This window comes from Aulonocara stuartgranti, assembly GCF_965226115.1.
Source record: "Aulonocara stuartgranti genome assembly, chromosome: 4".
In the NCBI taxonomy this organism is placed as follows: Eukaryota; Metazoa; Chordata; class Actinopteri; order Cichliformes; family Cichlidae; genus Aulonocara; species Aulonocara stuartgranti.
This window is the reverse complement of record NC_138942.1, coordinates 26784388-26811116: the sequence shown is the minus strand read 5'-3', so window position 1 is coordinate 26811116 and position 26729 is coordinate 26784388. Positions and strand designations below refer to the sequence as shown.

The 26729-nt window shown below is 43.8% G+C and overlaps 3 protein-coding genes across 4 annotated transcripts; all 3 read left to right on the top strand.

The window, feature by feature from the left end:
- Positions 1-5423: 5423 nt before the first annotated feature.
- On the top strand, positions 5424-8173 carry mgp (matrix Gla protein). 2 transcript variants are annotated; one of them, XM_082532026.1, is made up of 5 exons: positions 5424-5550; positions 6816-6900; positions 7033-7062; positions 7253-7358; positions 7644-8173. In XM_082532026.1, exons 2-5 carry the CDS (start codon positions 6840-6842, stop codon positions 7798-7800), a joined length of 354 nt encoding a protein of 117 aa, XP_082388152.1. In that variant the 5' UTR covers positions 5424-5550; positions 6816-6839; the 3' UTR covers positions 7801-8173. The 2 variants fall into 2 exon arrangements, with proteins under 2 accessions (XP_082388152.1, XP_082388151.1); XM_082532025.1 differs by having other exon boundaries at positions 6813-6900.
- A 1345-nt stretch (positions 8174-9518) lies between these two features.
- Positions 9519-14850, top strand: bglap (bone gamma-carboxyglutamate (gla) protein). The gene is made up of 8 exons (XM_082531621.1): positions 9519-9625; positions 10354-10447; positions 10704-10896; positions 13351-13411; positions 13729-13864; positions 13973-14020; positions 14285-14369; positions 14518-14850. Exons 5-8 carry the CDS (start codon positions 13807-13809, stop codon positions 14618-14620), a joined length of 294 nt encoding a protein of 97 aa, XP_082387747.1. The 5' UTR covers positions 9519-9625; positions 10354-10447; positions 10704-10896; positions 13351-13411; positions 13729-13806; the 3' UTR covers positions 14621-14850.
- Positions 14851-24750: 9900 nt separating this feature from the next.
- On the top strand, positions 24751-26509 carry LOC309704481 (pleckstrin homology domain-containing family F member 2-like). The gene is made up of 2 exons (XM_082529655.1): positions 24751-25169; positions 25439-26509. The coding sequence occupies exons 1-2, from the start codon at positions 24923-24925 to the stop codon at positions 26032-26034; spliced, it is 843 nt and encodes a 280-aa protein (XP_082385781.1). The 5' UTR covers positions 24751-24922; the 3' UTR covers positions 26035-26509.
- The last annotated feature ends 220 nt before the right edge of the window (positions 26510-26729 follow it).

Below are 26729 nucleotides of genomic sequence, written 5' to 3'. Positions count from 1 at the left end.
TTGGAGAGCTGTCTGATGAAGTGCGACTTATGCACGCATGCTTCGGTAGATATGATCTGTTCTTAATAGATTGGCCAGCCCACTATATATCAATTTAAATCCTGCTCCTGCTTTAAATACACCTGAGGTGAACTTGAGCAGGTGTTAACTATATGATTATAGGATCATACACTATATAAAAGATGCAATGTGATGCCACAGTGAAGTCACCCATTAGCTAGTGGTCTCCATTGGCCCTTGGTGTCTTTTTGGAGCCAGACAAAAAGGCTGGTTAGAAGCGGCACTGCGAGCTGTACAGGTACATCAAATTAACAAAGATACCTACTGATTAGCTTGGTGTGTTCAAACAAACTGCTATAAAACACTTAAATACTAAATTTTCACCCACTGAAACTGAAGCAACAGCTTTTCGGATGGGCTGCTAGTGTAATTATCCTCACAGTAGGCCACATTCTTTACCAGATAATTGCATTAAAAATACTCCAAAAGGTGCCAATACCACAAACCCAGTGGAGAGGTCCAGTCAAGTGGCTGCCTGTGTGGCTGAAAAATAAAGTAATTGCAGAAGTGCCAAAAAAGGCTTCTGATTCCTAAAATGAGTCAAATCCAATTGACTCCCATGTGAAAATGTCCAACTTTAGAAAATTAATAAGCTTGTTTTCAGCCTACAAAAAAGGTTTACCTGTGTGGATAGTTTGCTCCTTCACAACAACTGATTCATCTATTTGGATTCTGGATGTAGGGTCGCGGCTATTTGGACTGACAAGACTCCCAGTGTTTAAAGATAGAGCTAATCAGTGGTGCTAAGCTGCACCTCAGCTAACAGCTGAACTGAATCTCTTTGTCACGACTGTTAGTATCATGGCTGACTGCACGATGCAGACCATCACAGATGATTGTGTGTTAGTTTTGATGAGCGAAAGTGCTTCATTCATTCATCTGTGTGACATGCAGCATGCTAACCTAGCTTGCTAGCATTAGCTAATGCACGAAGGGGGTGTCCAAATTCATAGGCTGCATCCTACTGAGGCCTCATTTGTAGGCCGATTATGTCACAGCAATGCGACAAAGGCTGTCCAAATTCCTAGACTCCTTTAAATGCAGTCAACAAATGCGTCCCCCTTTTCCCCAGATTCAAAGGCTGGGTCGGGTGTATCCTTCGTAGCCCACCATATCCCAGAATTCATAGCGTGGGCCAGCCAATTCCAGTTTCCAACAATGGCGGCGGCTACTTAGTTTTAATATTACTCTTATTACTCTTTCTGGGTCACAAAATAAACTTTTAAGATGTTTCAGGCGAGAATGTAGCTTTGTAAATGTCAAATATCTGCTCGATTTATCAAGACATCACATATTTGCAAAAGTCCTCTGACGTTTTTGGAGATGTCTGTTACCCACCAGCTCAATAGCTAGAACAGCGAACTCCCGGCACATTGTTTTCAGACCTCCCGCGGTCTTTTGCTACTCAGGTTAAACATGATATATAAGTCACTTCGATACCTTAACAATGTTATTGTTTGCCTTTTTTTCAGTGTTTTATTTGTTCAAGAGTAAATCGGTTTGGCTGAGATCACAGCTGAATAAATGTCAAACAGAAAACTGATTAAACAGAACTACGCCACTTTCCTGTTATATTTTAGATAGCAAGGAGCAGGCAGCTGAGTTTATTAAACTCTAGTGAGACAGCTAGTGACGCAAAACTGAATGCTAGACCGTCCAATTTCACAGCCGCTCACTTCCGGCCAACCCGGCTTTTGGAGGACCTGGCCCACATACACGGCGAAGTCCGGGTCCTCGGGAGGATGCAGCCTACAAATTTTGACACCCCCAAACATTCCAGCTTTCAAATATGGAATTTCTGTCTTCAAAACTCCAACATCGTGATGGGAAGAGCACCTTCAAAATCCAGAGTTCAAAACCAGTGGGTCACAGCACAGTTGTCCATCTTTTATATACAGGTCTGTTTCAGTGATTGCCTATAATGATGTAAAACTTGAGTTTTAACAATATTAAAACAGGCAATATATAAAATAAATTAATGCACACTTGTTAGCAGGGTAAAACTGAATATAGAGACCAAGACATGTTTTCATGAACATGCTTTTTTCTGCAGTAAAGGTTAGCATTTTAACACTGGAGCCACCGTCAAGTGGGCATTTGAGAAACTGCCGTTTTGGCAAATCTATGTTGGTGTCCTTTTTCAGCAAAATGCTTTGCACCGTTTTCATAACAATGAAAGGGAACATCCATAGCATTCTTAGACAGGGGCTGAAGACAAAAACACAGTTAATTATGTTTTCTTAAAACTCAGGGTCTTCTACTTCTACTAACTTCTACTAAATTTATGTGTGATACCTTACACTCTCGCACTAACCCAGAGCCCCACATGTTCTCCTTCTGATGGAAAACCCCTTCCACTATTATACAATAGCTTCCTTTCATAAAATTTCCCTTGAAACATCTCCAGTCTGCTCTCGATAACAACCTACTCACTTTACTTTAACGATCCAAACCCCACCAAATGGCTCGCACTACAGCAAGCTGATTTAAGGGCATACACATTGATTCATATATGTGGGTTTTTATTTCTTTTTATTCAGACTTCTCCGCAGGGAAACACTGACTATTACTAAAGTTGTGCTTTACTTCAGTGTCACTTATTATCTGTTTACACAGTGGACTTCTTTTATGGTAGCGCAAAAGAAGAGTTACAGTTATTGCTGACCACAATCATAAATGCTTCTCCTTTAAACCATTTATTAAAAATGTGCTTGGCAATGGGAAGATTTAAAGTAAAGACCAGCACTGTCGTATGTGCTATTTCTGTGCTCTCAGAGACATATTTAGATCACAATCTGCAACCATTTCATGTTTTATCTGAACTTTTTTGTTATCTCTCATATCATGCAGGCATGCTGGCAAACAGTGGCAAATATTATCATGTACCTACTATGAAGCAGCTTAGTTGTCATCGTGCCACCCTTTCCCTCACCCTCTTCTCTGTCTCTCTGTTTACCCCCGGCTTGTTTTTCTCCAGTTCTGAATCTCTTTGTCACGACTGTTAGTATCATGGCTGACTGCACGATGCAGACCATCACAGATGATTGTGTGTTAGTTTTGATGAGCGAAAGTGCTTCATTCATTCATCTGTGTGACATGCAGCATGCTAACCTAGCTTGCTAGCATTAGCTAATGCACGAAGGGGGTGTCCAAATTCATAGGCTGCATCCTACTGAGGCCTCATTTGTAGGCCGATTATGTCACAGCAATGCGACAAAGGCTGTCCAAATTCCTAGACTCCTTTAAATGCAGTCAACAAATGCGTCCCCCTTTTCCCCAGATTCAAAGGCTGGGTCGGGTGTATCCTTCGTAGCCCACCATATCCCAGAATTCATAGCGTGGGCCAGCCAATTCCAGTTTCCAACAATGGCGGCGGCTACTTAGTTTTAATATTACTCTTATTACTCTTTCTGGGTCACAAAATAAACTTTTAAGATGTTTCAGGCGAGAATGTAGCTTTGTAAATGTCAAATATCTGCTCGATTTATCAAGACATCACATATTTGCAAAAGTCCTCTGACGTTTTTGGAGATGTCTGTTACCCACCAGCTCAATAGCTAGAACAGCGAACTCCCGGCACATTGTTTTCAGACCTCCCGCGGTCTTTTGCTACTCAGGTTAAACATGATATATAAGTCACTTCGATACCTTAACAATGTTATTGTTTGCCTTTTTTTCAGTGTTTTATTTGTTCAAGAGTAAATCGGTTTGGCTGAGATCACAGCTGAATAAATGTCAAACAGAAAACTGATTAAACAGAACTACGCCACTTTCCTGTTATATTTTAGATAGCAAGGAGCAGGCAGCTGAGTTTATTAAACTCTAGTGAGACAGCTAGTGACGCAAAACTGAATGCTAGACCGTCCAATTTCACAGCCGCTCACTTCCGGCCAACCCGGCTTTTGGAGGACCTGGCCCACATACACGGCGAAGGCCGGGTCCTCGGGAGGATGCAGCCTACAAATTTTGACACCCCCAAACATTCCAGCTTTCAAATATGGAATTTCTGTCTTCAAAACTCCAACATCGTGATGGGAAGAGCACCTTCAAAATCCAGAGTTCAAAACCAGTGGGTCACAGCACAGTTGTCCATCTTTTATATACAGGTCTGTTTCAGTGATTGCCTATAATGATGTAAAACTTGAGTTTTAACAATATTAAAACAGGCAATATATAAAATAAATTAATGCACACTTGTTAGCAGGGTAAAACTGAATATAGAGACCAAGACATGTTTTCATGAACATGCTTTTTTCTGCAGTAAAGGTTAGCATTTTAACACTGGAGCCACCGTCAAGTGGGCATTTGAGAAACTGCAGTTTTGGCAAATCTATGTTGGTGTCCTTTTTCAGCAAAATGCTTTGCACCGTTTTCATAACAATGAAAGGGAACATCCATAGCATTCTTAGACAGGGGCTGAAGACAAAAACACAGTTAATTATGTTTTCTTAAAACTCAGGGTCTTCTACTTCTACTAACTTCTACTAAATTTATGTGTGATACCTTACACTCTCGCACTAACCCAGAGCCCCACATGTTCTCCTTCTGATGGAAAACCCCTTCCACTATTATACAATAGCTTCCTTTCATAAAATTTCCCTTGAAACATCTCCAGTCTGCTCTCGATAACAACCTACTCACTTTACTTTAACGATCCAAACCCCACCAAATGGCTCGCACTACAGCAAGCTGATTTAAGGGCATACACATTGATTCATATATGTGGGTTTTTATTTCTTTTTATTCAGACTTCTCCGCAGGGAAACACTGACTATTACTAAAGTTGTGCTTTACTTCAGTGTCACTTATTATCTGTTTACACAGTGGACTTCTTTTATGGTAGCGCAAAAGAAGAGTTACAGTTATTGCTGACCACAATCATAAATGCTTCTCCTTTAAACCATTTATTAAAAATGTGCTTGGCAACGGGAAGATTTAAAGTAAAGACCAGCACTGTCGTATGTGCTATTTCTGTGCTCTCAGAGACATATTTAGATCACAATCTGCAACCATTTCATGTTTTATCTGAACTTTTTTGTTATCTCTCATATCATGCAGGCATGCTGGCAAACAGTGGCAAATATTATCATGTACCTGCTATGAAGCAGCTTAGTTGTCATCGTGCCACCCTTTCCCTCACCCTCTTCTCTGTCTCTCTGTTTACCCCCGGCTTGTTTTTCTCCAGTTCTCCTGCCATCACCACCAGCTCTGTTTATTTCGGTAAAAGCGTAGGAGTTGGGGAGAGAGTGAGCTAATACCCCGGTCTTATTAACTGGTAGAAAAAACGGTGGGTGGGTGGGTGGGTGTGGGGTGATAGTAAGGGAAGGGAGGAGAAATTGCGAGGACTAAAAGGGAGGTGGATGGAGACAGAAAAATGAAGGGGTGGGGGGACAGAGATGAGTATAAAAAGCTTTGCCATGAGGAATTAGGAAATGTTCCTGAGGAGAAAGTATTGAGACAGTTTCCATCACTCCATAATTTTCCTTCAAGGTAAGTAAATTACAGCAAATGATCTCTTAAAACTCTTTGCAGGTGAAAAGTAGGAGAAGTTTTGAGTTTTGGACACAATCAGGCAAACGTAGCTTTTATTTTGTGACTATTTTTATAGTACTTTACTTTTTTTTTTTTTCAATTATCTGCCAATGAAAATACGGTAGAAAAGTAGGCCTGTGGCCCTCCTCTTTTTGTTAAAGAGTTTTTAATGTACACCCTCATCTTGGTTCTTTGGCTTTTTCCAATGATGTGTGCACATTCTGTCTGCAGGGAAGGAAGCTGGGACTTCACTAGGACCCCTATTGAGACTCAGACAGGCATTAAACTCTGTAGACACTCTTGTCAGCACCACACACACACACACACACACACACACACACACACACACACACACACACACACACACACACACACACACACACACTCACTCACTTAGCTATCCTTGCCAGTCTTTGGGAGTCGCTTTTTGAACTTTAGGCCCCAGGCTCGCTGTTTCTGTGCCCACTGTGGGTCTGGCTTACACTGCAGACAAATATGCCTGAGGGGATCATGTGTCAGTGTGTGTGTGTGCTTCTGAATGTATAATGAAAGCTGCTATTGATGGTGAAAAAGAGCGCTGCCGAAACAAGCGCTCCATCCAAATCCCACAAACAGAACGTGGGGATGAAAGCTTTTCTGCAGACATCTGGCACTGCTGTTTATACAGGTGGCACTTACCCTACCTCAGGTCACTCACACTTACACGTTGAGTGTTTACATGTAGACACGTGCGGTGCGAGCGTACACCCCGAGCCACCCTCAACTTCATAATTCCAGTCTGTTCATTCGCTGGCTGTTAAGCAGCTCCTCTCGGCCACAGCTATTCTCTTACGGTTCTTCCTTGCAACCTGAGGTTTCATTGCGTGGTGCAGATTGGCCTCAACCTAAGGCCAGCACAGTGAAAAGACTTTTTGACTCATATCTGTGGTTTTGTGTTTGTTCCATTAAAAAAAAATCTGCAGCACTGTGCCAGCATGCACAGAGATTTTTTTCATATATTGGTTGTTTATCTGCACAAAACCCACAGAAATGTTGTCACTTTTTACCCCAGCTTGAGGTTTTGGTCTGTTTACCCACCCTCAAAATCCAAAAAAGTGTTCTGCATCCTTCCCTTTGCCTTATTTTGTCTCATTATTTTCTATTTTTTCCCTACTGCCTATCTAACTCTTACTTCAGCACTACCACGACTTACCAAAAATACTTGTCTGCTTTGTTTCCAGCAGGCAGGCAGATAAACAAACCCCAGGATGAGGAGCCTTCTTCGTCTTCTGGCACTCTGTGCTGCAGTCTCTCTCTGCGTCTGCTATGGTATAGATCCTCCCAGACGCCCTCACTTTGCTATCGCTCGGCAGCCATTATTTATTCATAACCTGCAACATAACAAAATGTAATAAGACATTCATCATTTATGATTAACCCGATTCCATGTTTTTCCCGTAGAGTCTCATGAAAGCACAGAATCCACTGAAGGTGACTGAAATGTTGTTTCTCGGTTCTGGAAAAACATGCATGCCATTATAACAAATGTGATGTATTTAATCCTCATTTAGTCTTTACTAACATGCCCTCAGCCCTTGTTTCACCTGATCTGCTGCATGACCGGCATGCCAGATGCTGATTGAAATCAAATTTTCCCACTAGTAAAGTTTTGTGGTTTCAGATTTGTTTGTGCCTCCAAACCGAGCCAACTCATTCATCCCACCACAGAGAGGCAACATATACATCCCATCCAGAGGGAATGGCTTCGGCAGTTACAACTTCAGGAGGTAAAACCTAAAACCATGGGCAGGCATGCAATGCAGAGCACTTTATCTCCTGCATGTTTAAAACCACAAACCCACAGAAAATGCATGCTTGCCATACATATACGGCACTGTGCCTCATTAAGACAAAGCCTAATTGGACCATTAAACATCTACATGTGCTTCAAGAATCCACAGACACAAACACAGAGCCTGGAGTGCAGGATAAAAGAGAATTATTAAATTCATTTCTGTTTAGAGTTCCTCTACTTTTCTTCATTTTGAAAACCTTCTTGTTTTAATTCCCAGGACATTCAAGTCTCCAGCAGAAAGACGCGCAGAGATCTGCGAGGACTACTCCCCCTGCCGCTTCTATGCCTATCACCACGGTGCCCAGCAGGCCTACAACAGATACTTTGGCGCTAGAAGTCAACCACGGCGGCCTGCTGTGACTCGCCGATACTAAGCTGGACCTCACATGCAAAAGTCTCATTATCATCTGGTCCTTTAGTCCACATATCATCAGTTTTTAGATAATTTATGTAATTGTTTTTGTGGGCTCTTTTGGCAAGAAAACTGTTTTTTATATATAAACACCAGAACTTCCAGTCAATGTGGCTCAAATCACACAGCAGCCCATCATTATATTCATGTAGAAATTTACAGCCTGTTTCTTGTGTAATCTCAGGATGACTTTTATCAAGTATCACTGCATGATCCCAGCATTTATGAGCTTTACGGGATATGCTCGAGTGAAGCGTTTGGCTCACTTTCCGCTAACCATTTCTTACAATCTCCACTTACTTATGCTGTCAATAAACAAATATAATGACTTTTAATGGGTTTGGTCTTAATCCTGTTTTTGCAATTTGCTTGCCACATGAGTTTGTGAGAACTTTGGGGATTCTCAGTGTTTTTCAATATATGCCAGATGTTATATGTAATATAACAATATTTGGGAGTGCTTAAGAACCATTAGGAAAGTTAAATACGGCCTTGTGCATAAATATGAGACACATTACAAGAATCAGAATACTTTATTAATCCCCAAGGAAATTATATAAATGTAAGAAGCCCACTTTAACACAAACAGTCTATAAATACTGGAAACCACTTGGTTATTCTAGTGTTTATCACATGGTTTAGAATTCAAATGTAAATCTGGTGAGTGCTTCTATAAAACAAAGTACAGTAATGTAGTGCAGCAGAAGTACATAGTACAGTAAAATGGGAAGAAATCAAGTACAAGTATCTAAAAAGCTCTACAGAACCTGATTGAATGTGTTGTTACACAACTGATGTGTTGAGGAGTTACATTATGATTTCAGTATGCACTGTCGGTGTCTGGTCTCTTGCAGTCTTGAGAAGAATGTACTGCACATGTGCAGACAGACACAAGGACAGCTCAGCACATGGCAGATGTCAAAATGCTGTAGAAGTAAAATGACAGTTATACTGGGTGTTTGTCTGTCTGTGCTGCCACATGGCCACGAAAGTGTATAATTATAATTGTCCTGAGGGTAAATCCTTGTAGTCTGTCACTAAAACGAGACAAAAGGCACCAGCATTGACCCAGACTGTGAAATTACAACCCATATGCTCTACTACTGTCCGGACCGGTCCAGCTTCGAAATCTCTAGTTAGAAATAGCAACAAAGGGCATCCATGTCACAAAGTGAACTTAAAAGGCTCAGCTTTGAAAATAAAAATGATATGTTTGTGTTACTGGGACGGTATTCAGTAGAGCATTGACATTATGATTTCTAGTACACCATTAAACTACCATGTGATCGCTAACCTTGGAGGTAATCCAGGGTACCACGACTAGATCTCTTAAAACAGCTGTTACAGCTGGAGGCACGATATGGTCCTTACAAAAATGTGCAAGTGGACACAGACAGCCTACAGAGGGTCAAAGGCAAGAAACAACAGATCAATGTCGTCCTTTCTAAACTTGTGACTGGAAAAATGCGAGTTGACCTAAGGAGGACAGAAAGACCTCTGTGACCTTCCTCTGATTAAACTTGATTCTATGGTCCTGAAGCACAAAAAAATCTTAATAACTGAACTTGAAATGACCTGGGAGGGCGGGTTAGTTATCTCTCACCACCTGAAGAAAGCCAAATACCAAGATTTGATCAACAAGGCTCTAGTTCACGAATGGAAAACAGCTGCCATTGTTTCCAAGGATGTGAAAAACAACCACATTGCTGATAAGTTACTGAAGTGCAAGCTGCGTTTAATTTTTCAGTTAAATTCAGTCAACTACTATCATTTCTGCAGCAGTCGTGGTGAGTCGTATGACTGAGGAGGACATTGAGTGGATGGATGCAAGTCAGATTTAGGACGTATCTGTCATGCTTCTTTGAAACTAAAAACGTGTTATTCATCAGCTTGTGCAGCTAGTTGTACTATTTGAGTCGTGACTGTACTCAAAAGCTGCAAAACAAATGGGAATTGCAATGTTAAAGATATCGTGCGCTCACAGTCAGCTGTCCTAGTGTGTGGTGAACTCAGTGATCGACTTCTGCACCTATACAAAAGTCTCTCCTCTTTCTCTCTACCTCCTAAGACATGTGGTCTACTTTTGTAACTGTGGTCTCTGTGAGTGTACTTTGTGTGCATGTTTGTAATTATGCATTGCAAGTGTTAGTGGAAACACATTTTCTTTTTCAGTTTTATGTAATAGCAAAGTGACTTGACTCAAATGTCCCCTGTCAAAGCCGTTTTCCTATCCACATCACCTGGTCTGGTGCCAACGCAAGTTTTCCAGGTACAACTTTCCTGAAGGTTCTAGGTAGTGAACTGTTTAGCAAGGTACACCAACAGCTGAACACAGTTAACAAGCCAGCACAGCTGAGACCAGTTAAAGAAGGCTATGTTTGCCTATGTTAAAGCTGGAGGCTAATTTGATGTAGGATTTTTCGTGTTGCAGAGCACATAATTTTGGTGAGCAAACAATGCCAAGTGCTTGCATGCAATAATCTGACAAAACTAACAGTGCATAACATCTGTGTAGGTTCTCAGTGATTCCAGTCATGGTACCCAGCATGTTCAAATCTCAGCAGTTCCTCAGACGCAAACGCTCATTGTGGTTTCACCCTTGACCCCTGGTGAGGACCCATACCTTGTTTTTGGTTTGGTTGCCTTCTTTTTTTCACACCTTAGAACAAAACACAGCCAAGTTGTGATGATGCTATGTGTAGGATGAATATTTATTGAAAGTTTAGTTAAACTGGAGTGGTATATCACCACAAAGAGGAAGACATGCAGAACATTAAAAAAAAAAGCAGTGTGAGAAACATAGACGATGCCTACAGCAGACAGATTGATTTTAACACTTTTTCACTTGACTTTCACCTCTTACAGGTTATGCCACATATTTTTCACACTGCCTCCTAGTGACTGTACAGAGCTACAGCATGTAGATCTGCTCTGCAAAGCTATGATAGCACCAACCCACAACTATAACCCTGGTATATGAGGATCCCCCAACAGTGTGAATGTTCTGCCCACCCTGCTAATATCGTATGACATCAAGAGAGGAGCTGCCGAACCACAGGTAATCCTGCAGTGTCTGCTTGAAACAAAAGATGTTTGATGTGTACCCCACAAAAGATAAGATAAGATAAGATAAGATAGAACTTTATTAATCCCTCGGGTGGGTTCCTCTGGGAAATTCGATTTCCAAAAAAGCACAGCACCGACAGAAGTTACAGAGTTACAGAATATTATATATATATATATATAATACACACACACACACACACATATATAAATACAGAGACAATATAAATAAAATATACGAAGGGGATAAATAGAATAAATAGGAATAAAAAATAAAAATACAAGTGAATTGCACATTTCAAGTATTGAGTCTATTGCACTGTTGACTGTTTACAAAAGTATTGCACAAAAGGTATTGCACAGTGGGGTGAAGAGGCACTACAGCTTAGTTGTTCCCCCCTCCTTTGTCCTCCTGTTTCCCCTCCCTCTCCCCTCCAGAGAGGAGTTAAACAGTCTGATGGCGTGTGGGACAAAGGAGTTTTTAAGTCTGTTAGTTCTTGTCTTGGGGAGAAGCAACCTGTCACTGAACAGACTCTTCTGATTGTTAATGGCCGTGTGCAGAGGATGCCTGGCATTGTCCATAATGTCCATCAGTTTCTTTAATGTCCTTTTCTCTGCCACTGTCACCAGAGTGTCCAGCTTCATGCCGACCACAGAGCTAGCCTTCCTGATCAGTTTCTCCAGCCTGGATGAGTCCTTCTTTGCTGTGCTGCTCCCCCAGCACACCACAGCATAGAAAAGTACTCCAGCAACCACTGACTGGTAAAACATCCTCAGGAGCTTCCTGCAGATGTTAAAAGACCTCAGCCTCCTGAGGAAGTACAGTCGGCTTTGTGCTTTTTTATACAGGTGCTCTGTGTTGCATGACCAGTCCAGTTTATTGTCCACCCACAGCCCGAGGTACTTGTACTTGTTGACCACCTCCACCTCCTCCCCCTCTATCTGAACCGGCAGTGGACCTGCTCTAGACCTCCCGAAGTCCACAACCAGTTCCTTAGTCTTTGAGGTGTTGAGTTGCAGGTGGTTTGTGTGACTCCATGCGACAAAGTTCCTCACCAGACTTCTGTACTCTTCTTCCTGATCATCCCAGATACACCCCATGATGGCTGTGTCGTCTGCAAACTTCTGAATGTGGCATAATTCAGAGTTGTAGCAGAAGTCAGAGGTGTACAGGGTGAAGAGAAGAGGGGACAGCACAGTTCCCTGTGGTGCTCCTGTGCTGCTGACCACTGTGTCAGACGTGATGTCCTTCAGCCTGACGTACTGTGGTCTGTCGGTGAGGTAGTCGGAGATCCAAGCCACCAGGCAGGGGTCCACCTCCATCCTGTTCAGTTTTTCCTGAAGCATACAGGGCCGGATGGTATTAAAGGCACTGGAAAAGTCAAGAAACAGGATCCTGACCGTGCCTTTTCCCCCATCCAGGTGTGAGTGGGCTCTGTGTAGGAGGTACAGGATGGCATCCTCCACTCCGACACCCGCCTTGTATGCAAACTGTAGTGGGTCCTGGGCATGTTGTACCTGTGGTCGGAGGAAGTTGAGGAAGAGCCGCTCTAGAGTCTTCATAAGATGTGACGTCAGTGCCACCGGTCGGAAGTCATTCAGCTCATTGGGCCGGTTCTTTTTGGGGACCGGGACGATGCAGGATGTCTTCCATAGGGCGGGCACTCTCCCCAGTCGCAGACTGAGGTTGAAGACTCGTTGTAGCGGCTCCCCAAGTTCAGCAGCACACGCCTTTAGCATCCTAGGACACACCTTGTCTGGGCCTGCTGCCTTTCTGGGGCGAAGCTTCCTCAGTTGTCTCCTGACCTGATCCACTGTGACACTGGGAGATGTTTGGGAGGAGGGGAGGGGGGGAGATGTCTTGCTGCTGAGAGAGGGATTGGAGGAGGGGGGTGTCATGGTGTCAGGAAAGGATTACATTTTAGGAGTGGCATGAGAGTATTAGGCACTTTGCTTGTGGGAAGTCTTGTTTTCATTAAAAATCAAACGACATGTTCCACTCGACATCATGCAGCTTTCCTCTGCTTAACTGTCGAACCACCCACTTGTTGTGGTAAAAATATCTGTGCACATTTAAATGGCCCGTCTACAAAGCTTCAAACAAACATGGTTGTTTCTAAATGTTGCTTTCTCTATGTAGGAAATCACTGTGGTTTGCAATAAAAAGAAAGCCCTCAGATTAAAATAATGCAGCATAATGTGGGACAGTGGTTTTTCCTTTTTAGTGAGTAAGCCATGGTTTTTCTCTGCCTCATGCACTTACTGAACTAAATGTACAAGTGTGTGGGCGCTTTAAAAGTCTGACCTGTCCGAGCTGCTTTCCTGAAAGAGTTCATTAAATTTTATATTACTACCACTACATATGATGAGATATCGGTGACAGTGATTTGATTTCATTTCATTCTTTCTGTTTTTTGTCTCCTTTTTGTTTGTTTTTTTATTTTAACAGAGATAACTGCAAATTTTGCAAAGATGAGGAAAAGGAAACTGTGATTCTTAACACAAATCTGGTAAGTAGGTCAAATGAAGCTGTAAAATAATGTTGATTGAAAGATCCTTCCAGTGGCATATATTTGTGGCTCCTCACCTATGCTTTAAAACATTGCCCACCTTTTGGACCCCTTATTCTGCAACGCTGTGAGTGTGGATGCCCTTTTCTTTCTTTCTTTTTTTACACATACATATATATATACTTCATTTTTGCAGAGGTGTGTATTTCTGCATCTGTGTGGGTGTGTGATACATGATTCCCTAACCAATCACATATCCATGTCACACAAGGGCTACATCTATAAACCGAGTGTGTTTTTACATATATATGTCTAAGAGAAGGAAAGACAGAGAGAGTGAGTGATACAGCTCGGGCCATTTTCCCTTAAACTGAAGGCTGAAAAAGAAAGAAAAGATGAAGACCGTGGCTATCCTGGCTCTCTGCTTCTTGGTAGTTATCTGTGTCGCTTCGGGTAAGAGCTGTAGCAATATTTGCAATGTAATTTTTTAACCTTAAACCTTTAAACTAAATTAGTTTTTTAAAGTTAGTCTGTTCTTATTTTTCCCCTTCTGTTTGATAGATGCTGCCACCAACCCTCAGACTGCTGGTGACAACCCTGCTGAGGAGGGTATGATTAATATTAGTTTATTCGTCCAGAGTTTAATGGAGAAGGGGTTCGAACTTTCAGGCACTGCATGAGTGAAATGATATACCAAGAATGATGAATGATGAATGACTTTTTGCAAAAAATTTTCTATACTCTTGTTTTTTGTTGTTTGTTGTTTTTTCTCTATGACTTTTTTTGTTTTTATGCTATACTGATCTTTAAAAAAAAAAAAAATTTTCATAAACAACAGCAGGTTGACAGATGTCTTATGACTGTGATGTGCAGGTTTGTTTGTGGAGAGGGAGCAGGCCTCCACGGTGGTGAGGCAGAAGAGAGCTGCTGGACAGTTATCCTTGGTACAGCTGGAGAGGTATCTCACACCTTATCTACAAACCTTATTGCTGCATGTTTTTAGACATGTTCTTATCTTTAATAGGGTTGGGTTGGATATGGAAAGTTTTCATGAAGGTATGAAACATCATAAGTAACCGTGTGTGTGTCCTCTCTCCTCCATTCAGCCTGAGAGAAGTGTGTGAGGCCAACGTGGCTTGTGAGCACATGATGGACATAAACGGCATCATCGCCGCCTACACTGCCTACTATGGACCAATCCCCTATTAGAGGCTACAGCTGACTGCGCACCAGAGCTGCCTTTTTTCTTGCATTGCCACCTCTGAGCTCGGCTTTTTCTTTGTCTAAAAGTGTGGCAGACGGATCAGACTGGAAGAAACCAAACACCAGCAGGTGGATTTACTTTCTTTCCTAACTGCACCTTCAAGAATATCTCTGTAATTCTGTCATTTTTCTCCGCCTGTAGAGTTGAAACGGAATAAAAATGAATATCATTCTGCTGTGTGTGCTGTTTTCTAAAGCCTTATTTGTTGTATTGGATTAGGAATCATTCACGTAACTCATGAAGCAGATTTGACAAGTTTTAGCCACTAGATGTCCCTATTAGGCTATATTATATGTAAGGCTAATGAACCTTTATCATCTCTATAATATAACATTGCAGTTCTTTTAAGGTATTCAGTTTGCTTTTTTTTTTTTAAAGAATACTTTTAGTGAATACAGTTTGCAGTAACTTTAAAAATCACATTTCTCAGACTAAAGTGATCCAGTCCTACTCCTTTATCAAAAGGGTATTCCTACATATCAGTGACCACGGTAAACAGGGCCTGAGAGTGGCTCAGAAATGTGGTTCATGATTTATTTAAACATTTTCACACAAAAGAAAATCGCTGAAACTCTGAAGCTTTTGTGCCATGTGATTCCCCGTCTGTTTGTTTCCTTTGATAGATCTGTGCATTCCCGACATCATCCCGGCAGCACCGGGGTGTCCAGTCGGACGGGTCTATTGTGCATCATGATGTAATTTCTTCCTTTGTATTCCGGTAGTTCGCTTGTTTTCTTCTTGGTGTTTATGTTTGGCTGTGCAGAAAGCAATTGATGACAGAGATAGCACAGTTAACATAGCTGAGACAAGGTGCACAGAATGAGTTCTCTATATGCCACAAATCATAAATAAAACTGAGACAAGCAGAAAAACAAATCATAGACAATGTGTGAATGTGTACGCACGTGAATATGTTTGTGAATGTTCGACTCTGTGGTACCTTCGTTCTGCTTCTGTTTCTTACTTTTTGATCAGTTTCTCTATTAATACAAAGAAAAATCCATCAGGTTGATGCGAGATGAGATGAACCTAAACAGATGTAGATGTATGGTTAGTGATGCCGTACCGTAGTTTTAAAAGTTTTAAAAACCACCACCATGCTGCTTCTTTCTGTTTTGCATTGTTACATTTAGAGGTGTTTAATTACAGCTGACTTATTATTTAACCTGCACAGAGGAGCATTTAGGTATTTTGTTTTTCGAATCAGGTGGCTGACTAAACAAGTTTCCCAACATGTTTGTCTTTGAAACTTAGATCGTAGATTACATTATTGTGTTGTTAAAGTGTTGTTAAAGTGTTGTGTTGTTAAAGAAAAAAAAGTTTTTGCAGTTTGCTGGTCTGGAGCTCTGGAGTGGAGATCCCAGCAAATTCCCACCAAGGTCAGAAAGTGCAAAAATGGAACAAACCCATGATCTACATTTCAGTCTCTACAGGCCTCATTTAGCACATTAAATGTTTACAGTTGTGACAGTAGAAGAGGAAAAAGGACTGAACAAATATGACTTGTCTGCATTTTGATTTCGTTTTTATTATGTCATATGTCACTGTTACAGTTCTTTTTTTTAAACAATGTGATATGTAAAACTTTAGACTCGAAAGAGGACATACTTTCTTCTTTCACATGACAGCATAGATATATTTACCACATTTTCATGGGAGCAGTAAAGAAAAAAAAGCAAAAACAAACGTTTCCAGTCATATAGCTACTTCACTGTTTACTGTTGTAAAATGTTTTATTCATTCGATAATAAATAGGTCATCTTTTACTTCCTGTCAGTCCAGAGCAACTTACTGGCAATGTTACTGGCATTTGTTTTCCCTCATTAAGATATGCACATGCCAACAGGACTTTGCAGCAGTGTGTTTATTTTTAAATGAACCAGCTGAGCTACTCAACAAGTCTCACGCATGTTTGACTTTGAAACTGTCGGCGTTTCCTGCTTCCTACAGAGCATTGCATCATTATTTCCTTTAACCTGTTTTTGCTTTTATCTACATTCATTTTGTGCCTTATACTAAAACACTTTTTTTGACCTTTTTTTTCTGAGGTCCATGAGAAGATCAAACAGAATATCTTCAGTATGAGAACATGTCTCTCTGCACATATAAAATACATTTTTAACACATTTTGGTTGTGATTTTTAAATTAAATGTACAGCAGCATAAGATTTGACAATTCTTCTAGTGTGACAGCACAAATAATAAATTCTGCCTCCCTGATACTCAGAAATAAATATCTTAACAACTCTGTAAGCTTCCAAGCAAATATTCGTTATGACTTTGTTGATCCCCTTACTTTGCCTTAAATATCCCTTACACTGTTGTGATTGTTATGAGTCGGCTCTATATTACTGTGGCCCCTAGAGACAAAGCATGTACAAACTCCAAAACACTTACATAACATTTTTGTCATTCTGAAAACCCAACTTACTGGCAAGCTTTTAAAGCCTGAGCTGAGACTCTTGAGCAGCACAACTTGTTCATACCAAAGACATGATGGATGAGTTGCGCTTTGAATGAGAGAACCGTAAACTTATCCAGGCTGTGGCGAATTCATTCCAAACCACAACAGTGCCCTGGTTTAAACCAGGCTGGATCTCATTGGAGAAGGAACTATTCTGATCAAGCGCATCAGAAAGAAAATATTCTCACTCTTCAGTGGTAATTTGGTGTACGTCAGCATTGTTGTTAATGGTCACCTGAGATAAGATGCATAAGATGAGATGGGCCGCACTGTTGTCTCACAGCAAGAAGGTCCCGAGTTCGATTCCACCATCAGGCTGGGGTCTTTCTGTGTGGTGGTTGTATGTTCTCCCCGTGTTTGCTTGGGTTCTCTCCGGGTACTCTGGCTTCCTCACATTTAAACGATTAAATGTTCACTTTTGGGGCCTCTCCAGCCTGATACAGAACCCCCTAGCAGGGGGATACATATCTGAACTGCTTATAGAGTCCAGAATCTGAGCAAATTAAAAGTGAAATCCGAAGCACATGTGCTTTATCCGCATAATAATTAATAGACTGACATGTTGCATTTAATTGTTAGAAACAAAAAGAACAAGGCTAGCTCATTTCCACGTGCGCTGTTTTTGTGCTGAGCTAACTAGTGGCTACAAATTAACGCAATATATTTAATAGTTAATGGTTGCTTACTGGGGGCAGGGGCCTGGGAGGAGTTGACAGTATGGTCGGGGTCTGGGACGCTGGGCCATCCCTGCGGCTGCTGGGCCGGGGGCAGTCTGCTTGCCTCCACCCCAGGGAAAAGGGTAACATCTCCTGGGTCAGGGGGCTGATTGCCCCCCTGAGGGCGGTGATACCTGGACCTGGGAGTATAGAGTACGTTTGGAGAGTGTGAATGGGTGTTCATTACTGTTTCTCTCCACATTGGGCGAGTGCTGAGTATTTGTATTTGTTTGCATGAGGGTGGGAATGTAAGCTTGTGTCTGGTGTGTGTCCGGTTGACTCTCCACCTCCTCCTCTCTGGGAACATCTCAGGCCCCCCCCAGGTGTGGAGGGCTGTCTCCACCCACGACACTCCCTGCCGGTGGCTGATGCCTTTAGCCGTCGGTGCCTTGGTGGTTGATGTCCGGGACTGGGCGCTCAGGTATGTACCCGGCTCACTCCCAGCAGCTGCTTGGCAGGGCCAGGTCAGGCCCCTTCCGGGGGGTGGGGTTCCCTCGGACCTCTGGAACCTGTGCTCAATCTGCTCTGGCGCAACTGGCTGCGGGCTCGTCACCGCAGCCCCCTGTGGCTTCTGCACCGTAGCTCCTAGGTGACCTCACATCTGGAGCTCTCCTCAGCTCGTTGCCTCTCCGGTGGTCCTCTTTGGGCTTTCACACTCTGGTGGGCCTCTGGATGTCTGGGCCTGGGTCCATGCCTGCTTCATGCTTTGGGGGGCAGGGCTATGTCTCCCCACACCCTCTAACAGATCGTTACATGGATAAACCTTTTGAACTCAAGCTTGCTCACAGACAAACTATATCTTCCTTGGCTGCTACCTTAAAGCATATCGTTCACTGTCAGTCTTGCGTGCTGCTCGACAATTTAATATTTAGTATTTAGTGTTACTTACGCGTATCTAGGTTGTTGTCTTTGATCTCTGTATTGTGTTGTTCTCTTGTTGCTTGTTTTCTTTTTTCTCCTTGTAACAGGTGATCCAATGGATTTTCTCAGTGTCTTGTCTTACTGTCCTCCTTCACCTCTATTTTTAATTTTCCCTTTCTTTCTTTCTTTCTGTCTTTCTTTCTGTCTAATTGTCTGTCCAATTTGTAATAAAATTAAATTAAATAGATCCAATCAAGTGGACCAATATGGCATTACCATATCTTCTCCACTTGAAAAAATTAATCCGTTGGGCATCCTTCGTGGCCTTCAGACAACAATTCTGATTGGTAAATGGCCTGTATTTGTATAGTGCTTTTCTAGTCCCTAAGGACCCCAAAGCGCTTTACACAACCAGTCATCCACCCATTCACACACTGGTGATGGCAAGCTACATTGTAGCCACAGCCACCCTGGGGCGCACTGACAGAGGCGAGGCTGCCGGACACTGGCGCCACCGGGCCCTCTGACCACCACCAGTAAGCAACGGGTGAAGTGTCTTGCCCAAGGACACAACGACCGAGACTGTCCAAGCCGGGGCTCAAACCGGCAACCTTCCGATTACAAGGCGAACTCCTGAACTCCCAACTCTTGAGCCACGATCGCCCCATTGTTAAAGTACAGGCAAAAAAAAAAAAAAAGAGTTAATAATTGTTCATTATTTATCTGGTTGTTCAGTGATGACACGACGAATCCTACTTCCGGGCCTAAAGTAGTCTGCGTTTAATATGGCTTTTGTGTTGTTAACGTGCTTAATGTTATGTATTTTCTTCTATTTGATCTCAAAAAGCTCCTAAAACAGTCAGTGATCACTGTTGACCTCCCTCGGCTTTTATTACCGCTAATCATTTATTTAAGCTCAGTTTTTAAAACCTTAGGATGTAACTACAGCTCAGCCCATGCAGCAGTATATGAATGACTAACCTCGTATTGTGGATGGATTATCTCAGTTGTTCTCCTGGCTGGAGTTTGGTCCTTTTACAGCATCCTGCCATGCGATTACATTTGTTCCTGACCACCGAGAACACTCACGTTAACTTTTATCGAGTGGGAAAAAAAGTTAGCTTGCTTATATTATGCTAACATAGTTGTGTCGCTAGCAGTCACGTAGCACATCATTATATACCAGCTAGCCAAACTTCAGTAACCCTACAAACGTCACTGCTGTTTAGTTTTCTGTCTTCATTTATGTTGGAAGTGATAACAGAGCTGTACGTTTTAATTTGTTTCCAAACCGCCGCAGTCAGGACATACTATATTGTATTTAGATAGAAGCTAGCGAGCTAACTCCCTGCTAACTTCTAACTCCGTTAAATATCATAAATTCCATTTTCATGGATGCCTGGATGTTAAACTCAATTATTACACCTGGTAGAGCAGAACGCTGATCATTTTATTAAAGATGAAAGACTTTAGACAGTTTTTCAACTCTCAGTAATGCCATAGTGATCGTTTGATATATGGACCTGCAGCAGAGTTTAGGTCCAGACACGGCTAGTGACGTCAGACTGAACAATCGGATTGTTGTGCATTGTTTTTATTTATTCATTAATAAATAGGTTATCTTCTACTTTCAGTCCACAACTGACAATTTTACTGGCAACTGTTTACCCCTTTGCGATAACAGAAACATCCAGGAATTATGCCTTGTGCACACCCCATAGAAGCCTTTAGGCATGAAATAAATACCTCCTGTCTGCCTAATTTGCATAGTTAGTTTCTATATTTAGAACTGAATTAAAGAGGCCAAGGGCTTGGCAGCATAAAGCAGTGCACTGTGTTTGTTTTACATGTGGCTGGCTGAGTTTCATAACCTGTTTTACTATGAATTTTAACTCTTTGATTGCTTTGTTATTCCATTTTAATCTGTTGTTTCATCAAGAAGCATTTTACAGGTTACCCTGACATAAAACGTCACATTGCATGAGTTAGAGCTAAAAACAAAAACAAAACACAAAATAAAAAGTTAAAAATGCTTCTTTTTTCTAAGGTCCGTGAGAATATGGAAAAGCAAAAAACTTCCATCCATCCATCCATCTTCATCCGCTTTATCCGAGGCCGGGTCGCGGGGGCAGCAGCCTAAGCAAAGAGGCCCAGACCTCTCTCTCCCCAGCCACCTCCTCCAGCTTATCCGGGGGAATACCAAGGCGTTCCCAGGCCAGCCGAGAGATATAATCTCTCCAGCGTGTCCTGGGTCTGCCCCGGGGCCTCCTCCCGGTGGGACATGCCTGGAACACCTCACCCAGGAGGCGCCCAGGGGGCATCCTTGTCAGATGCCCGAACCACCTCAGCTGGCTCCTTTCGATGTGGAGCAGCAGCTGCTCTACTCTGAGCCCCTCCCGGATGGCCGAACTTCTCACCCTATCTCTAAGGGAGAGGCCAGCCACCCTTCGGAGGAAGCTCATTTCTGCCGCTTGTATCCGCGATCTCGTTCTTTCGGTCACTACCCACAGCTCGTGGCCATAGGTGAGGGTAGGGACGTAGATCGACCGGTAAATTGAGAGCTTCGCTTTTACACTCAGCTCCCTCTTCACCACGCCAGACCGGTGCAGCGTCCGCATTACTGCAGCTGCAGCCCCAATCCGTCTGTCGATCTCCGGCTCCCTTCTCCCATCACTCGCGAACAAGACCCCAAGATACTTGAATTCCTCCACTTGGGGCAGGAACTCATCCCCGACCCGGAGTGGGCACTCCACCCTTTTCCGGCTGAGAACCATGGCCTCAGATTTGGAGGTGCTGATCCTCATTCCCGCTGCTTCACACTCGGCTGCGAACCGTTCCAGTGCGAGCTGGAGGCCCTCACCCGATGAAGCCAACAGAACCACATCATCTGCAAAAAGCAGAGATGAGATTCTGAGGCCACCAAAGCGAAAGCCCTCCGCCACTTGGCTGCGCCTAGAAATCCTGTCCATAAAAATTATGAACAGAACCGGAGACAAAGGGCAGCCCTGGCGGAGCCCATCACCCACCGGGAACGAGTCCGACTTATTGCCGGCAATGCGAACCAAGCTCTTGCAACGGTCGTATAGGGATCGAATGGCCCGTAGCACTGGGCCAGACACCCCATACTCCCGCAACACCTCCCACAGGACACCCCGAGGGACACGGTCGAATGCCTTCTCCAAGTCCACAAAACACATGTAGACTGGCTGGGCAAACTCCCATGCACCCTCAAGTATCCTCGAGAGGATAAAGAGCTGGTCCAGTGTTCCGCGACCAGGACGAAAACCGCATTGTTCCTCCTGTGTCCGAGGTTCGACTAGCGGACGGACTCTCCTTTCCAGCACCCTGGCATAGACTTTCCCAGGGAGGCTGAGGAGTGTGATCCCCCTGTAGTTGGAACACACCCTCCGGTCCCCCTTCTTAAAGATGGGGACCACCACCCCGGTCTGCCAGTCCACAGGTACTGCCCCTGATCTCCACGCAACATTGCAGAGGCGTGTCAACCAAGACAGCCCTACAACGTCCAGAGCCTTCAGGAACTCGGGGCGGACCTCATCAACACCAGGGGCTCTGCCACCAAGGAGTTGTTTAACTGCCTCAGTGACCTCGCCCCCGGAAATTGGCGGGTCATTCCCCTCATCCCCAGACTCTGCTTCCTCCTTGGAAGACGTGTCAGTGGGATTAAGGAGGTCCTCGAAGTATTCCTTCCACCGCCTGACAATTTTCTCAGTCGACGTCAGCAGCGCTCCGCCAGCACTATACACAGTGCAGGTAGAGCACCGCTTTCCCCTCCTGAGACGCCTGACGGTTTGCCAGAATCTCTTCGAGGCAGTCCGAAAGTCTTTTTCCATGGCCTCCCCGAACTCCTCCCACACCCGAGTTTTTGCTTCAGCCACTGACCGAGCCGCATTCTGCTTGGCCTGTCGATACCTGTCGGCTGCCTCCGGAGTCCCACAGGTTAACCAAGCCCGATAGGACTCCTTCTTCAGCCTGGTGGATCCCTTCACCTCTGGTGTCCACCATTTGGTTCGGGGATTACCACCACGGCAGGCACCAACCACCTTGTGGCCGCAGCTCAATGCAGCAGCTTCGGCAATGGAGACGCTGAACATGGTCCATTCGGCCTCAATGTCCCCAGTCTCCCTCGGAATGCTGTTGAAGCTCTGCCGGAGGTGTGCGTTGAAGATCTCGCGGACCGGGGCCTCTGCTAGACGTTCCCAGCACACCCTCACTACGCGTTTAGGTGCACCAGGTCTGTCCAGCGTCCTCCCCCGCCACCTGATCCAACTCACCACCAGGTGGTGATCAGTTGACAGCTCAGCCCCTCTCTTTACCCGAGTGTCCAGAACATATGGTCGCAGGTCTGGTGATACGATTACAAAATCGATCATCGACCTACGGCCTAGAGCGTCCTGGTGCCACGTGCACTTATGGACACTCTTATGTTCGAACAGGGTGTTCGTTATGGCCAAACTGTGATTAGCACAGAAGTCCAATAACAAAACACCGCTCGGGTTCAGATCAGGGAGGCCGTTCCTCCCAATCACGCCCCTCCAGGTCTCGCTGTCGTTACCCACGTGAGCATTGAAGTCTCCCAGCAGGACAACAGAGTCTCCAGGTCAGGTGGAGCACCTTCCAGCACCCCCCCAGGGACTCTAAGAAGGCTGGGTACTCTGAACTGCCACTCGGCGCATAAGCACAGATGACAGTCAGGACCCGTTCCCCGACCCTAAGGCGCAGGGAACAAACCCTCTCGTCCACCGGGAAAAACCCCAACGTACCGGCAGCAAGCCGAGGGGATATTAGAATACCCACCCCAGCCCGCCGCCTCTCACCAGGGGCAACTCCAGACTGAGACAGAGTCCAGCCCCTCTCCAGGAGACTGGTTCCAGAGCCCAAGCCATGCGTAGAGGTGAGCCCGACTATATCTAGCCGGTACCTCTCAACCTCACGCACTAACTCAGGCTCCTTCCCCACCAGAGAGGTGACATTCCATGTCCCTATTGCCAGTTTTGGCAGCCGGGGGTCAGTCCGCCAGGGCCTCCGCTCCTGGCCGCCACCCGGCACACAATGCACCCAACCCCTATGGCGCCTCCTGCGGGTGGTGGGCCTGCGGGAGGATGGGCCCATGTCTCCCCTTCGGGCTGTGCCCGGCCGGGCCTCATGGACTAAGGCCCGGCCACCAGACGTTTGCCCTCGGGCACCCTCCCCGGGCCTGGCTCCAGGGCGGGGCCCCGGTAACCCTATCCCGGGCAGGGTAAACTGTTCCCTCGATATCCTTTTCATAAGGGTCTTCTGAATCGCTCTTTGTCTGGTCCCTCACCCAGGACCAATTTGCCATGGGAGACCCTACCAGGGGGCAAAAGCCCCCAGACAACATAGCCCCTGGGATCCCTGGGACACACAAACCCCTCCACCACGATAAGGTAGCGATTCAAGGAGGAGAAAACAAAACAAACTTTTTAAAACAAAAAACTTTAAAAATGAAAACATCTCACTCTAGAAGTCTTTTAGCAAGGCAATAAGAATCATAAAGTCAGCCTGCCGGGCATCCCACCTCTAACCCAAAGGGTCAAAACTTATGTTCGCATTCTCCATAAAAATGCTCATACTGATTGAGCAATGTTGTGCAAGCATAATTTATTTTTTTTTCATTAAGGACGGGAAAAGAATTCTGACATTCCTGCACCTCTCTGTGAAGTGACTCTGCAGAGGGAGACAATCATACTGTTGATTTTACCGTGCACTCTTCTGCCAAATAAGAATTAAGATATTGTTTTGGAAATAGCAAGTGAAAGTTGTTGTTGCACAAAAGGGAGCTTTCCTCGTTTAAAGCAACTTATAAATATGTAATACTGTATAATCTTTCCATAACGACTCCACTTTTTTTAAATGTTCAATTCAATTCAATTCAATTCTTTATTTATTTGTCACATGTAGTTATAGCTGGTACAACATACAGTGAAATGTTTTTTCTGGCTAAAAAAGTACTCCCCCCGACTGTGCAAATGTTCTTTCTTTCTTGATTGTTTTGTTTGACCAGTTTCTATTTTTCCAGTAAGTACTGCCTCACTACTCCCTTTTCTTGCCTTCCAGTATAACATGTTTGTCACTTGGCCCGCCCCGTTACATCACCACCAATAGTTTAAAAAGGCACTCTGGAGTTCAGACACTATCAAGCTGCACAACTTGTTCACACCAAAGAAATGATGGATCACCCAACCTTTGAACGAGAGAACCAAGAGCGTGTGCAGGCGGTGGAGAGTTCATTCCATCAAGCAGGGAAGCCCTTGTCCAAGCCGGGCCGGATTCTAATCGGAGAGGGAACTGTGTTTAAGCAGGGTCGCAAGAAGATACAGCAGAAAATCCTCTTCCTCTTCACTGATATTCTGGTGTACGGCAGCATTGTTGTGCCTGGTCGCTGGTACAAAAAGCAGAAGATCATCCCTTTAGGTGAGACATTCATCTGCGTTTCCTGCAGCTAACCTACTGTGAGAAGATTAATGTGAAACTGCCAAAAAACAATTTTATGACTGAAGAGAAAGAAATATAGACAAAAGCTTCAAGAAGAGCCAACACTATTGAATACTGTTCATAATATGACTGGCAAGTAGAAAATAGCAAGTGTGCTGTGCTAATTTAACTTCATATGTTCAGCTTTCTGCTCATACCATTTTATCCATGTAATTTTTATGTTGTTATCAAATTCACTATGATTTTAGAGGACATTGAGCTGGAAGACCTGGAGGACAGTGACATATTCAAGCATCAGTGGCTGATCCGAACACCGAGCAAGTCTTTTTTTGTGTCCGCCCCTTCATACGAGGAGAAGAAGGCCTGGATAGAGCACATCAATGAATGCCGGTCCAGCCTAATGCAGGGCACCAGCTGCAAACCTTCCAAGAAGTTTGCTGTTTCCTGGATTCCTGATCCGGCTGCTTGCAAATGCATGCGGTGCCTCTCTACAAAGTTTAGTGGGGTCAATCGTCGACACCACTGCAGGAATTGCGGCTTCTTGGTCTGCAATTCATGCTCCAAGCAACGTGCCGTTATCAATCACATCCACCCCACTAAAAAGCTGAGGATCTGCAGTTTCTGCTACAAGAATATTAATGAAGAGAAGTTTCGCGACAGGGGAGACAGCGCCGGGAAAAGCAGCTCAGAGGAGGAAGAGTTTTGTCCTTCTGGTGAGGAAAATGAGAAAGTGGAGGAAGGAGAGATAGGGCTCTATTCTCCCAGCAACTGGCTGGACACCAAAAACGGGACTTGGGAACGGCTGAGCATTTATGATTACCCAAAGTCAATACCATCACAGTAGCCAATAAACTGCAACATGCAGTTTATTGGCTACTTTGTGGATTCAGATTACACAAAGTTGATTTTCTTACATGAAGTTACATAAATGTAAAGATAAATGTGACGACGTATTATTTGTTTGTTTCTATTTGTGTTTTAATCTTAGGCTGTACACGCAACAATTTGCACTGTAAATAACAAATCAGGAGTGAGTCGAAAAAATCATTTTAAAAAGACAAGAATATATCATCTTTGTACATATTCAGTGCCATTAACCATGCTAGTTAAATGAATAATGCTCCATCTGCCTGTCACTTTGCTGCTGGAACAGCTGAATTTCACAATAAAGGATATTTCTATTCCAAAAAGCACTGTCTTCTCCCTGTGCATGTGACTCTGAATGCACGTTTCTTTGTTTGAATGCATGTAAAGTATTTGCATCCAGTATCTGCTCTTTTGCTGCTCCTTAACCTCAACAATAAAGTGCAGATAATCAATTTGTGAGAGATGTTATTACAACACTGAAATCTCATCATTTAGTAATAAGTCCTCTGTTTAGCCCTCAGAGTCTTATTGGAGCATATTACAGTGTTTTCTTGTACTTCTGTGACTTTTTGGGGTTTTTATTGTGCAAGTCAAGGTCAGTGAAGTAACCGTATATAGTTCCTCACCCACAGTATACATTTTTCCAATAAGCATGTATATAAAAACCATTCG